Consider the following 14097-nt stretch of genomic DNA (forward strand, 5'->3'; position numbering starts at 1 on the left):
AGTGCCTGTCTCGTGTGTGTGTTTATGTGGGTGTGTTTTCTTTTAGATTATTCTTAGTATGAATATAACCAAGTTTGACCCACTGTGCTATCTAGTGCACCAATAATGTCTATAAATGTACAATAAACTGTATATAAATACAAAGTTTGGTGATTTTTATTCCACTACAAATGTTTAAATAAATATAAGCACACTTGTAGAAAACTTTATTAACGTATTAGTTCAGTCATTGCTCTTTATATCATTGCAAAACAACAAAAAACATATGCTTAAAAAAACATGCTGATGCATGTTACAAAAAGATAAATCCAATAAATTGCAAAAACGAAACGGGACATATTGCACATACAAAGTGGTGAATTTAAGATATGCAGATAGAAGTTGTGTTGTTTTAAAAGTTGATTATTCAGAAATGTAAACAAATTGAAATTGTGTGGAATTGTAGGCACTGGTTGTAGTTTACTGCATCTACAATGGAAACTGATGAATATCGACGAAAGACATAACAAGAATTTACAGAAGGAGAAAATACAATTTTCGCACCTGTTTTGTTTCATGTTTGATTTGTTCATTAGTACTTTTTTTCATTGAAAAGCACAATTTTATGAGGAACCCCAGAGCTTTATGTGTATAACAACTGAAAATACACCTAAAAAAAACTTTTAAAATTTCACAATTATGGACGACATAAAAGCTTTGCTTACGTCTTATAGACGTAATATTTACATACATTCTTTTCCATCTTTATTTTATAATTTATATATTTTTTTGCCTTGTTGCAGGGTATTTTCTGCAGCAGTAATAACCCAGCTGCATTTAAAAAAACCAAACCACCCGACCTCTTCATCTTCCCCCGATAGACATGACAATGAAAACCAACATACAACGTTTTTTAAAGTCCTATGAAGTAAATAATGGAATTGTACAAGTTTACACAAAGCAGTGCAATGTTGGAATTACCAGGTTACAGCAAGTTTGTATAAAGTGCCTGTATAGTTTTAAGAATTACTCAACCTCTTTAAATATGTAAAAAAAACAACAACAACAAAAAAAAAGCAGAAAAACCTTGGACTTCTTTTTTTTTTTTTTTTAGGACAGCAACACATCCTGATGATCCACTGTGCAAAATATAATATCTTATCAGATTTATCCTGCAATAAGCAGCCACATTCTCTTCAAACATATCATATTAAGGAATTGAGATATCTGAAAACAGTCCTAACAACAACTTGTTCAGCTACTCAGCACAACAGCTGCATCAGAAATCTTAGTTTACCTCATTTATAGAAGGCACTTTGATTTTCTCTTGTGCTTTACTGTCTTACTTGTGTGTAAACTGATTTATTAATACTTGAGGATTTATCAACCAATCGGAATGAGTATTTTTAAGGAATGTTTTGAGTAGTAATTGTGCGTATAAAAATAGTCTGAAAGTAAAAGGTAATCTTTACAGTGTAGTTGAATTTCACCTCTCAGCTACACCAAACACTGACAAAAAGCAGCACAGGGTTTGATTGCTGTTACAGTGGCGGTCAAGTGAAAAAAGATGAAGAAACAGTTCAGTATTTCCAGAAAGACTGAACTGTGAGTTTGTTAGTGCTGATGTTGAGCAGAAATGCAGAGCTGGGTTTGAGAATCTCCTTGTTTTGTCTTTGGGAGTTTGTTGTATGTATGCATTACCCACTGAGCTTCATTCCCGTGCTTTGTCAAGAAGAGTCCGTGTCCTGGTCGGGGCTCCCCTTCTTCTCCCAGTGGCAGATGGCATCCGTGTATTCAACAATGACCTTGTCCATCCAGGTGAGGGGCTGCGGGAACAGCACGGCTCCTTCAAAGAAGCCCATGTGGCCTCCGTGCTGGGTGAGGACAAATATCACATTGGGCATCTTCTCTGAAAAGTAAAATAGTTAGAAAAACAAGAATGAAAAGTTTTAGTTCACCAAACTGCTTTCATACAGACAAGGCATTTTTATCTTAGCACTGTGGCCTCACAGCAACAAAGATATAGATATATATAGATATATAGTAGGTCTGGGCGATTAATCGATAAAATCGATAAATCAAATTTTCCATTTCTGGAGATTTATTTTTATGAAAATCGGGATTTTTTTCCATAGTTAGTTAGCAGCAGACTTAGCCCTCCCTCCACACCAGAACAGTGTTTGTCTGACAGAAGTGACCCTTCACTCACGCCTGGGATTTAGCTGTGTGTTTAACTGCAGTGAGAAATGCTGCTCTCTATGAGATGCAGAAGTCAACTTTAGCCCACAAACCCTAGTTAAGAGACAACCTTCATCAGGGGAATTATTTCTGCAGTTGATCCTGTATGATAAGGATCCAGATGGAAAGAGATCACGGATGCATTGTGTTGCATATTTCTATGTAAGATATGAAGTCGTTTATATGGTGGAAAAGCTATGACATTATATGCTTAATTTTTGCTGGCATTCATTTATATAAACAAATAAATGTTTTTAATAAGTTTATTTATGTTTTGTAAAAGAAAAGAAAAAAATCGATTAAAATTGGAAATCGGATTTTATTTTTAGGCCATATTGCCCAGCCCTAATTATATATATATATATATCTATATATATCTATATATATATATATATATATATATATACACACTCACACAAAACATGAAAATTTATCAATTGGTAAATATTGTAAACTTGAAAAATGTAAAAGCACATCATTCTTTCAAAGTTCAAATCTGAGCTAAAACAAATCTAAGAAATAGAAGAGTCATTTCTCCCACTCTGCCTCACTGACATACAAAGGAAAAAAACCTTACTTTGCCCCAGGTTAAGCAGCTGTAACTCCCTAAAAATGAGCTGACTAACGTTCTGACCACAACTAAGAATTATGTGGTCTGCAGCTGTAAAAGAAGCACAGACTGAAATCTGTCTCACATGTTTGCACAATGCCGCCGTTACAAAATACAAGACCAGAGCCACTGATCTGCCTGAGGCTGGCACGAAAAAATGCAGCCAGGTTAAAGGCTATATCAATCATTCCATGACTGTACATGTATTACACTTACGGGACTATAGCAGTACAACCCTGATGAGATCATGTGACTTTTACTCAACAGAAGCTACAATTTTCTTTGCTTTTCTAGCTATAAAACAAATTTCAGCAGCTTGAAAAACTGCTTCTGCTGACAGAAAGGTGTGTTATTGTTGAACTTTTTTATGTCAAAACAGCTGCTTGCTGAAACGTATTACATATTGAAGCTAAACGTTTACAATGACCTGAAAGATAAAGTAAAGGTCTACAGACAATAAATTTAACCAGCAAGATGGTAAACACATTTCGTCGCTGTCCAATGGAAACCACGTATGTCCACTTTTGACATTTTACAGTTAATGGCATGTTCACATTCTTCCCTATCAACTGATGCCTTGGATATTTTTATCACCAATAGGAGGACGTTTTATGAGGCCGTCTATTTAAGACATATCTCCATTGGATGTCATAAGTTTGTAAACAAAAACTGTTTTTTCATATTCCTGTAAAAAAAGAATTTTGGAGATATATGTTTTTCATCAGACAGCAATGCATCAGTTGCAACTGACCCCTGATACTGATACCACTGATAATTTAATCAAATGCTTTTGGAAATTGATGGTTTATGGTATTTTAAAGAAGCACTAAGTAACTTTCCCATCTTAAAACTCTGCATTCTGACTCATTTGATGGCACAGTGACATCTTTTAAGTGCATTTCTGGAGCTGTCGCTGTCCAGTAGCGTCCATAGGCTGAGAAACTGCATTATGAAACTTTTTTTTTTTGAGCAAAGAAACACACAAACACATTATTTGAGAGAGGGAGAAGGACAGAGCAAGAGATAAAACAAGAGGCGTCGATAGTGGGCGCCTCACTGAGAAAATCTGTAGCGTGTCTTTAAGGCCTTCCTTAAGAAATAAATTCAAACAAAACTCAGTAAAACAAAATCTTGATTATCAAGTTTGCAAAAGACAAAGAATCTAACTGGAGCTGCATTTCCTGTCAGCTGGACACGTCCAAAATTTACTTTTGTGAGGTCGAGTTTGGACACCATGAAGCAGAAGGAAACTAAACTGCCTGTACTTCTGTTACAGAGGATCTGGAAAAAGAACACAAAGACTTGAACACATAAATAAGTTTAGTCATGCACATGTAGTGTGTCTTACTACATGTTTTACAATCAAAAATAACACGTCTATGGTCAGCAAAAGGATGGAAACAAATGTAAAAGTGGGTTCTCATCCTCAAAAGGTGAAGCATAAAAACAGTGTTACACTGCAAAGTTTTCAGGTCGAATGTTTACTGAATGGAGCCTAACTGCATGAATGAGTAGAGACAATTAAAGACTCTGACAAAGACACAGAATCTTATTCTACAACAACAAAGGCGTCAGGTTTCTCCTCTGCACATCACTGAACGGCAGAAACAGGCTGAACATCCAGCAGCTGCTCAAACCCGACACGTTTCATGATCGCTGTGCTCACTAAGAGGATGCAACTTCTTGAGCTGAAATATTTTGTGTTTTCTGGATATCTGCATCCATTTCATTAAAGCTGCCATGATCTTGTCAATGTGACAATGAATAATTAAGCTCCCCTACGTTGAACGGGGAGGTATTGTTAGAAGTGACTCACCACAAGGTCAGCAGCCGAGGCGGCTGGTTTCTGCACCACCCTCCTTTCCCCACTGTTATGCTACACCACCCTCACTCCATCTCAGGCCAGACACAGTTTTCTCTCCATCTTTACTTCTAAGATTTTTACTAAAATACTGAATATTGGTGAACTTAAAATATCTACTCACATGCTTTTCCCATCGGGCTCTTAATAACCTTCCTGTGTGCTACAGGCAAGCTGTAATTACGTCATCCAGATGAAAAAATATCAAACTATTCCAGGACCTATGATTTTACACATTACTTAGAAAGTCTTGATTTTGAACATGCGAGAGGAAAAAATCTGAAAAAAAGGGGCTATGTTTCATTAAAGTGCTGGTCCAGTTTGACTTTCTCTAGTTGAGTTCTAAGTTATTACACAGTAATTTACACACACAGAGGTCACTGCATACGAACTACTAATGCAAGACAAGTCAGCATGCACACTGCGCTACATATATAGAGAGTATGTAAAATCCTGGAAGCCAAGGCAGATATCACATAGCCCTGAAAAATTCAACAGGATCATCTGGGCTGAGCAGTGTTGAGCAGACAACTGCGACAAGACGTTATCAACACTGTCTTGCCCTAGAGGAAGGACAGCAGGTTCATTTACGCTAAGCTTTTCAATGTAGAGCTGCTGTGGGAAATGTTCTGCAGTTCAAGTCATTGTTTCTGAAAAAGCAAACAAGATATGCATAACTGAGTGACTAACGCAGCTACTGTCCTACCCACATCCGGTAAAAGCAGCGACTTTCATGCTTGAAAGCAGGATTCCTGCATATATTCCATGAACCATACATCCGTACTTTCCCAGGCTAAAATGTTAGGTCTCTACACTTCTGTTGATTTTTTTCAGACCATATTTGTCATCTGTGTTATTACAATATTGACAATAAGAGTGATATTTAAAATATTGATATGTTAAAACCATATAAATAACATAATATTGTGAAAAAAATCACTGGACTATTTTACATTGGTTTTGTTCAGGTATGGTTACAGATCTCAAAATTTATTTGACAAAAGAAAAAAAAAGGAAGAAATAGACAATATACAATAATAAACAATAAGACATTGATATCATTAGGACACACTTGTTTGACTACAAAAATTATATCATGGAAATATGATGTCATATCAGCCCTAATCTGAGTAAAGGTGAATATTTATCAGGAAATACAATGATAATCATTTCCAATGGATTGCAGCTCATTTAAACCCAGCTGCAGCAACAACAAAGGTAAAAAATATCATTCCAAAAATGATTAATTGGTGCTTCCTATTCTGTCTTGTCTTATCATACTTAAATACAAGTAATATTATCTTATTGTTTCCCTCATATCTTTAGTCTTTTCATTAAAAAAAATACATATTTATTATGATTTAAAGGCATCTGTGCAGTCTTGTTCACCATATCCATGGAAATGGAAATGGATGTCAGCTACAAAATGTACTGTTCTGACGTGCAACATAATTCAAATGCTCAGAAAAGTTTAATGGTGGCATTTTTGTAATGTTTACATATACACCTCTTAAATATTGTCACTTGCTCTTTCAAAAAGCTCTGATCACGGATGTTTGGATGCAGAATTTGAGACAGCGCTGTTTGTCAGCCTGTGATGCAAAGACATCGAGGCAGCTTTGTGTCGGTGAACATATGTTCATCCACACTTTTGCCTTTATTGAGCTCATCTTTCTTTGACTACGCGCCCCAAAAATTAAAAATAAAAAACTAAGCCTTTATACAATTTTGTGAAGCTCAGAATTTCCTATTTACAAACTAAAAAGGGAAAGAAATTCAGAAATAGGAATATTTTTCCACCCAGCATACCCTTTTTTTTCCATATTTGAAAAAAAAAAAATTAAAACCAAAATTCACACTATTTTTTCCATACTGCATACCAACCTTATGGTTTATTTTGGAATTAACCACCAACCTGCAAGTGTGCGAGGAATAGCCAGAAGTGACTGATGTACTAGTGGATCATCTGAGGAGTTTACCAGGAGGAGGGGTACAGAGATCTGAAAGTAAAACTTTGGCTCAGTTTGTAAATTTTACACTGTCAAATTTAGTAGTATTCATTTAAACATTTCGTAGGATTGCTGTCTGAGAACTCATTAACAAGAACAGTAGTAGTCAATTTAATTAAGATATTAAAATTTAATTTAGTGTTTGCTTTAGTAGTAAAAGCATAAATGGCAACTATAGTAGTGGTAATATTAGTAGTCATTGCTCACTTTGTGGATGTAGTGGACACAACTCTCCTTCTCATAGTATTCCCTCAGGGAACCATAACCATGGAATTTTCTGCAGTGCAAATTATGTGATAACATCAGTGTTAGACATAAAATTTGGAGTAGTACACTGCACATTCAAATTGCAGCATTTTACCTCATGATAATGTCATCAATCTGCGTCAGAGATGTGGCTGCATACAATCTGTTCAGGTCTGCGTGGTCAAAGTTGCTGGAGGTCATGCCCAACAAGCTGCCCCTGTAGAACAACATCAGCATTCAGACAAATTAGGGCATGAGGCCAAATCCTCTTTCAGAGCCTCTACAAAAGAAGCACAAAATTCAAATCATGGCTGAGGGAAGTAATGCATTTTGTCAAATCTTTCAGTATTAGTCTTGTATGACTGAAAATATTGTTTCTTCACCTGTGTGACAGGATGAGCTTCTTCATGTTGTCAGCCAGCACAAAGTTGTAAAGTCTCCGACACTGGTCCCACTGAAGGAATGTTTCTTGAGCCCTGAACACACAAGCACATAAACTAGACGATAAAAGGAAAATAATCTAAACAAAAAAAAGTTTTAAATTTGTTATTTAATAACATAAAAAGTGGATTTACTAATCCACTATATTAAATAAAAAAATAAAAACAACTCCACAGCATCAAATCTCAGTTCAGTTAATTTGTTTGTGTTGTCTACCAACCTGAGGGCACTGTATCCCTGACAAACACTGACACAGCACAGCACTCTGTCCTGGTTGAATCGGTTTTCTCCCAGGAACTTACAGACGATGTTTCCTCCCAGACTGAAGCCAACAACCACTAGCATTGTATCAGGAAAAGCACGTTTGATATAACCCACCATGGCCCCAAACTCCCACGTACAACCTGAATGTAACAGACATCATTTATAAAATGTGAGACTTTTATTTGGCCTGATTAGATTTACTAATTAGTTTAAGTGAGCAATTTAAAAATGAACGCGTATTCTCTGCTTACCGTAGGTGAACATGCGTGGTGAGGTGAGCTCCACGTTAGGCAGAGCTCCCAGGTGGTTGAGGACAGCGCAGCGGTAACCCTGCCGCTGGGAGTAATCCACAAAGGTCCGAATGTAGTTCTTCTCACTATGGTTACCAATCCCAGGGCAGATTACCATGGTAACGTCATCTGATATATACATAAACACATAAAGAAAGTGGGAACACATGCAGAAAAACATAAAGTGGAGTCATGAGTGAGTGCAAAGAGGATATTGTGAATGTGTGATGATTTAATTGGCAGCTGTAATGCATGGCATCTTCCCTCGTGGGAGTTCATTAGAGTTCATTCTGCTTGTGCATTCTTGAGGCTGATGTACACATGATCCAAGCAAGCACATAAAACTCATGCAGAAAGAGATGAAGAAACATACAATGTGTGGCAATAACAGAAGAAATATTTGCCACTGACCTCCTGTGCTGTGGTCCCCGAGAGCTTCAAATAGGTCAAAGGTTGCTGTGGCTCCATCCTGCATTGGGAGGAACATGCGAACCCCGCAGGGTGTTGGAGTGTTGATCCGTCCCATCTTTCCATACAGTGCCGTTTGGAAATGACCACTCTTCCCCCAAAGCAAGGGAGGAATGTATCTGAGGAGAAGGTCAGACTCCATATTATATAACTCAGCTGTAATTGCAACCCTGATGATGTTTTAATAGAGTCTGAGCAGAGATTATCAGCTCACAAACAGGCATGCATACTTCAACAACAAGAGGAGGCAAACAAATCTATAGGACTGCTGGCCTTTTTACTGGCTAGCCCAGACACCAGAGATGGCTCCTTATTTGTAGTTAATGATTTAAGCCCATCAAATTAAAAGATTCCAGTGAAACAGTATAATCTATGGTAAATGGTAAAAATACTAGAATCACTTAAAGCTCACAACATGAATATTAATGTCAATGTGTTGAAAATACATGTTCATAAGCAGTTATCTGGCACAAAGCATTAAATTTTACTACTTTTATCAGACATATTCCACAGCACATAAATGAAAGGGACAGCAGGTTTGTGATGAAGTGAAAACCTGCAGACCAGATTTGCTGGAGGTGAGCAGCTTGATGCTTTACTAGCTGCTGCTGACATGACCCACCTGAATCTCTAGCGTGTGACATATCTTTGGTTCTGTTTCACCAAACTGACTACTTACTAAAGTTTAAGTGTATCTCCTTAGGCGGTTTGTACTTTTGTAATCGTTTACTTTTAAGGAAGTTTTACTAATTAGATCACATTCAGGTATTTCATACTATTATATAATCTAACATTTTTCTTAACAACATTCTCAATGTATGTATCACAGTTCACCTTGACATTTTCACTTCCAGTTACCATGACAACACTGATTTTTATCACCCTTCTATTGGAGATGATATAAAGTTTTCTTAAAGCCTCATAACTACTAAACAGATTTATCATACACAACTTTGACACCACAGTCTTGCATGGATAAAGGTCCAGTTTCTTTTTTGTAGAAGCCCTTAGTAGAAACCTTTGCAAACAGAAAAATGTCACCTTTATTAGTAGAAACCTCTCACAAGAGTGAGTCCCCCCTGTGCAAAAACTGTGTTGCCCATCCATATGTCTAAATCTAAGATAGAGCAGATAAATAAAGCTGTAAAACTCACTCTCTAGTCATCATTGGGCAAGACTTGAGCAGGTACCGGCTGAGCGGCGTGTCCTGGTAGATGATTTCTGGCAGAGCTATCGAACTCTTCAGGTTCAGGCATCGGACAATGATGTACAGGACAGCAGCTACTGCTGCCAGCTTCATGCCATCAAACATAGCTGGCAGTTCAGGACCAAAGGTGTGCACACCACTGTCCTCGAAGATTGTCATTGTAGGTATGTTAAAAGTCCTGCTGTGTGCACAATAAAACAGGAAGGGCGGAGGTACTGCTGGCAAAACAAAAGAAAGAAACAAATCAAGAAAGAAAAAAGAAAGAAAGAAAGACTAAATAAACATATGTACAGTGTTGTGTGAACTCTTCCTAACACAAGCTTTAAAAGTTTCAGGTTCACAGCATAAAATGCTAGGTATTTTCTTCAATCCAAAGTCCTGATCCAGTTAATGAGCAACTTATTATGAGGAACTTGTTCTGGGGGATTTACATGACAGTATTAACCACCCGTGATAGCCGACTCTTTAACAGTTACTCACCTTGTCTGAAACGGAAGAAAATAGTGTCTGTGCGCACTCAGAGCTGAAAACCACTCAGCTTTCAGTCAAGTTTAAAACGATTATGTAACAAGTACCTGGAAAAAAAAGAGGAAAAAAAGGGAAGATAAAAATGAAAAAGATTCTAAGCACAAAAACGATGGGTCATTTGTTGTTAAATAGTCCTGACACAAGTCTAGCACAAGATAATAATAGAACTAACAGTTCTGCTCCAGCTAGCTTAAATTAGCAAAAACAAGTTCCTTTTTGTTGTCTTCCAGGTAAAACTGCTTCAGCAGGGGTCCGAAGTGAAGAGGGAGGCTTCAACAAACACAGACGTCGACTCAACAATACATGTACGTTACCGCAATTACATTTATATTTCTAGAAAGTACAGAAAGGAGGATACTTCCTGGCTTACCATGTTTTAAAAAGTTCGTCGCGGATCTGCTGAATCCACACCTACTTGGGCTCTGTCTCAATGCCGGCTGTTTACGGCGGAGAAGCTGACTGACCAGCCGCGAACTCAAGATGCCTTCAGGAACCTTTACAAAGCTCCGATTTCGGGTGTCTAGAGCGTAAATATTAACAATAAGAAAAAGTGTTTTTTCAAAAGCTCATTTGAAGTATTTTTTTAAATATTTTGTTTACATCAACTGTATCTAATTTGTAAATTTATATATTCATTCGTGTTCAAATTAACTTCTCCACTCCTTTGTACTGGCGTTTGTGTAATCCAACCATAAAATCCACAGTTAGAAGGCAACACTACAAACAGCAGACTTCCTATTTAACCAAACCTTAATTTACAGTAACTGCCCTTCCCACTCTGAGGTCAGACAGACGCCCTCGCCCTCTCATTGCAGAACACTAATGTCAAAGATGTGTTCACTCATTGACAGTAAATACTTGAAAATGCTTCTAAATAGTTAACCACCAACAAATCTACAAAAGCTGCAGGTGCAACAAGATCATAAAAAGTTGCTTCCTTCAATGTATACATATCTTGCTGATGACTGTGAAAAAAAGGCAGATTACATAATATTTTTTTCCTTCTCCTCCTTTTCATTTAAATTGGAAGATTTTATGATTCATTTTAAATAATAGTTTTGGTTTATTAAATTAAATGAAAAATATAATAAAATAAAAATTAAAAGATTAAATACACTGCATGTATCACAACGCCATGTTTTCATGGTAAAAGAGCAGGTGTAAAATTGTTCTACCTGCAGGTCCAAACCTGTCATTCACGGAAAACATTTAGCACATCAGATAAGAATATGAAAAAGCCCCAAACTGTTGATAACTAAAATGAATTGTTTAGAAAGAACAAGATTTTTTTTTTTTAAACAGCTGGTCTTATCAATTTTTAAATTCTTATAAAGTACTGTCCAACCAAGACAAAGTAAAAAACTTTTTCTTTTAAAAATGTGTTGCTGCCATAAAATTCAATATTAAAACATGCTTAAAAATGCATAACATTTGTATATATATATCATTTCCATCAAAATACCAGTGATTGCAAACTGTTGTCTTCTGTTGTTGCATGCATTTTACAGCTTTGCTTTTGTAAACAGGGTTGCAGATCCACAGAATAAACTCAATCAATATAACAAATATAAATGACGAATGTGGTGTTAGAAGAGATTTATATAGATGGCATAGCAGTAACAGTTCAATATGCAGTTGTTAATCAGACTTGTCGTGAATATTATAACCACATGATGGCGCTATTCAACAATGATACACTATGATGTTTGTAAAAGCTTGTATTATGTTATTTTTAAAAGTTTCTTGTAAGTTGATTATAAAAACGATTGTACTCCATTTATAAGAAGTATATTACACTAACAGCAAATGTTGTTGTAGATCAGAAACTTAGTCATATCACTTTGTTTTAGAGCTCTTAACCCACATTTGCCCAACAAAGCCCCAGTTCAGATTAATCTATCACCACTTACTTACATTGGATGGGTATCTAATGAATTTAGAAAAAATGAAAGATATCAACTTCATCAAGGTAAAAATACACATTTGATTATTCGTTAGGAAGCATAAATATGTTCCAAGACCACCAAATCTTGTGAGTGCTGTTCTCATTTCAGTTGTACTTTCTGAGAAAAAACACCTGTAAAAAGTATGAACGTCAAAAGGAGCATCAGCTGAGTTGTAAATTCTCATATCTTCACTTTCAATTCACTGGATATGCTTTTTGGAAAAATGCTCATTCCTCTTTTTAAATGGAAGACAGAAGTGAAAAAGGCTTGGGTGGAATAATCTAATTTCTATGTGTGAGACAGAAGAGAAACTTTACCGACACACATGTTAAACATTTATGATTTTGCTGCCATATTACTTCAGGAGTGTTTTCTTTCATGAATACCACATGTTCTCCTGGTTTGGAGTTTACAGGATTATGCTACGCTCTGGATTGAGGATTAGGATCAAACAGGCTGCTGTCTCATTGAAGTTCCGTTTCACCATCATCTTGTGATATATAACTTCATTCTCTGGCTCAGACTTTGCAAAGGTCAATCATGTGAAGAGGCTTTGCCAGAGTATAGAGGAACATCAGAGGACTCTTTGCCATTGTGTCTCACCACATCTAAACCCTGATAAATGTCAAACCTTCCAGATCTGTACTTATGGTTTCATTGACACACACTCTTCTTCTTCCTTTAACTAAAAAAACAGGCAAAAACACTATTGCTTTTCTCTATCGAATTTGTTGCATTTTTTTAAAAGCATTTTCAGGAAATTAATTTTTGTCATTAACCTGTTGGTACCAGACATCCCGAGGGCGGGACATGACAAATAGATATGTATTTTATCCTGCCTTCCTTCCAAGTACCTACACATGTTATACACCATTGGAAAGCTAAGATTCTTGAGATAAGATCAAGATAAGAAGAGAGGCAGATGAAGTGATTCATCCATCATGCCTTCTGTCTACTGTACAAGCAGGAAGCAGTGCTATGATCTGTAGTTGCTGCAGTTGGTCAGGTCTAGGTTCAGCAACATTATGTGCCCAAAAAATGAGGTCAGCTGACTACCTGAATATACTGAATGACCAGGTTTTTCTATCAATGGATGTTTTTCTTCCCTGATGGCATGAGCATATTCCAAGATGACAATGACAGGATTCATCAGGCTTAAACTGTGACAGATGGTTTAGGGAGCATGAGACATTTTTACACTTGGCTTGGCCACCACAGAGTCCAGACTTGAACCCCATTGAGAATCTTTGGGAAGGGCTGGAGAAGGCTTTGCACAGTGGTTGAACTCTCCCATCAATACAAAATCTTGGTGAAAAGCTGGATAGAAATAAATCTTGTAACATTGCAGAAGCTTATTGAAAAAAAATGCAGCCTGTTTGATAAAAATCACTTTGTTTACTCACAATTCCCCAAATAAAGCAGATTTTCCAAGCAAACAGACTAGGATTCAAATGAAAAAGGCTGGTGTGAACATGCCTTTAAGAACTTCTATATATGAAGTGGTAGGCAGGCCCACTATCAGGACATTGTTGTTAGGGCTATTTATTGATTGGCCACCCCACAATAATTTGTGACTTATCTTAGCAACACCCCATTAAAAATTCCAGGATACACCACTGTCCTTAGCATGCGTAATTGTAAAATTTCACAAATTGTCAGGACTGTGGCGTGGATGAGATGTGGACCCAAATGCAGGCTTACGAGGCGAGAGGCATACTAGTGCAGGAACAAGGTTTTAATAACAAAAACTAAACTGATAAAAACAAAACCCTAGGGAGGCAAGACTGTGACATGGCATGGAGACTAATATGTACTGAACGTGATAGTGAGGCTACAAGATGTGAAGACTACAAATGGATCAGCAGAGCATGAATAAAACAGAGGGGTATACACACATATGTATACACACACACACAAGGACTAACAAGGAACAGATGAAGTGAATCAACTAAATCAAACCAGGTACACTAATGACAGGAAGCAGAAAGTGACAAAGAACTAAACATGACA

The 14097-nt window shown here is 36.8% G+C and overlaps 1 protein-coding gene across 2 annotated transcripts; it reads right to left on the reverse strand.

Annotated features, from left to right (window-relative positions):
- Positions 1–189: 189 nt before the first annotated feature.
- On the reverse strand, positions 190–10773 carry LOC121648178 (monoacylglycerol lipase ABHD2-like). 2 transcript variants are annotated; one of them, XM_041998153.1, is made up of 11 exons: positions 10512–10773; positions 10094–10188; positions 9561–9828; positions 8350–8525; positions 7900–8067; positions 7605–7788; positions 7327–7419; positions 7059–7160; positions 6905–6974; positions 6604–6688; positions 190–1888 (listed from the first exon to the last, which is right to left on the reverse strand). In XM_041998153.1, the coding sequence occupies exons 3-11, from the start codon at positions 9770–9772 to the stop codon at positions 1707–1709; spliced, it is 1272 nt and encodes a 423-aa protein (XP_041854087.1). In that variant the 5' UTR covers positions 9773–9828; positions 10094–10188; positions 10512–10773; the 3' UTR covers positions 190–1706. The 2 variants fall into 2 exon arrangements, with proteins under 2 accessions (XP_041854087.1, XP_041854085.1); XM_041998151.1 differs by having other exon boundaries at positions 9561–9831.
- Between the last annotated feature and the right edge of the window lie 3324 nt (positions 10774–14097).

The sequence above is a fragment of the Melanotaenia boesemani genome, chromosome 10 (assembly GCF_017639745.1).
Source record: "Melanotaenia boesemani isolate fMelBoe1 chromosome 10, fMelBoe1.pri, whole genome shotgun sequence".
Lineage (NCBI taxonomy): Eukaryota > Metazoa > Chordata > Actinopteri > Atheriniformes > Melanotaeniidae > Melanotaenia > Melanotaenia boesemani.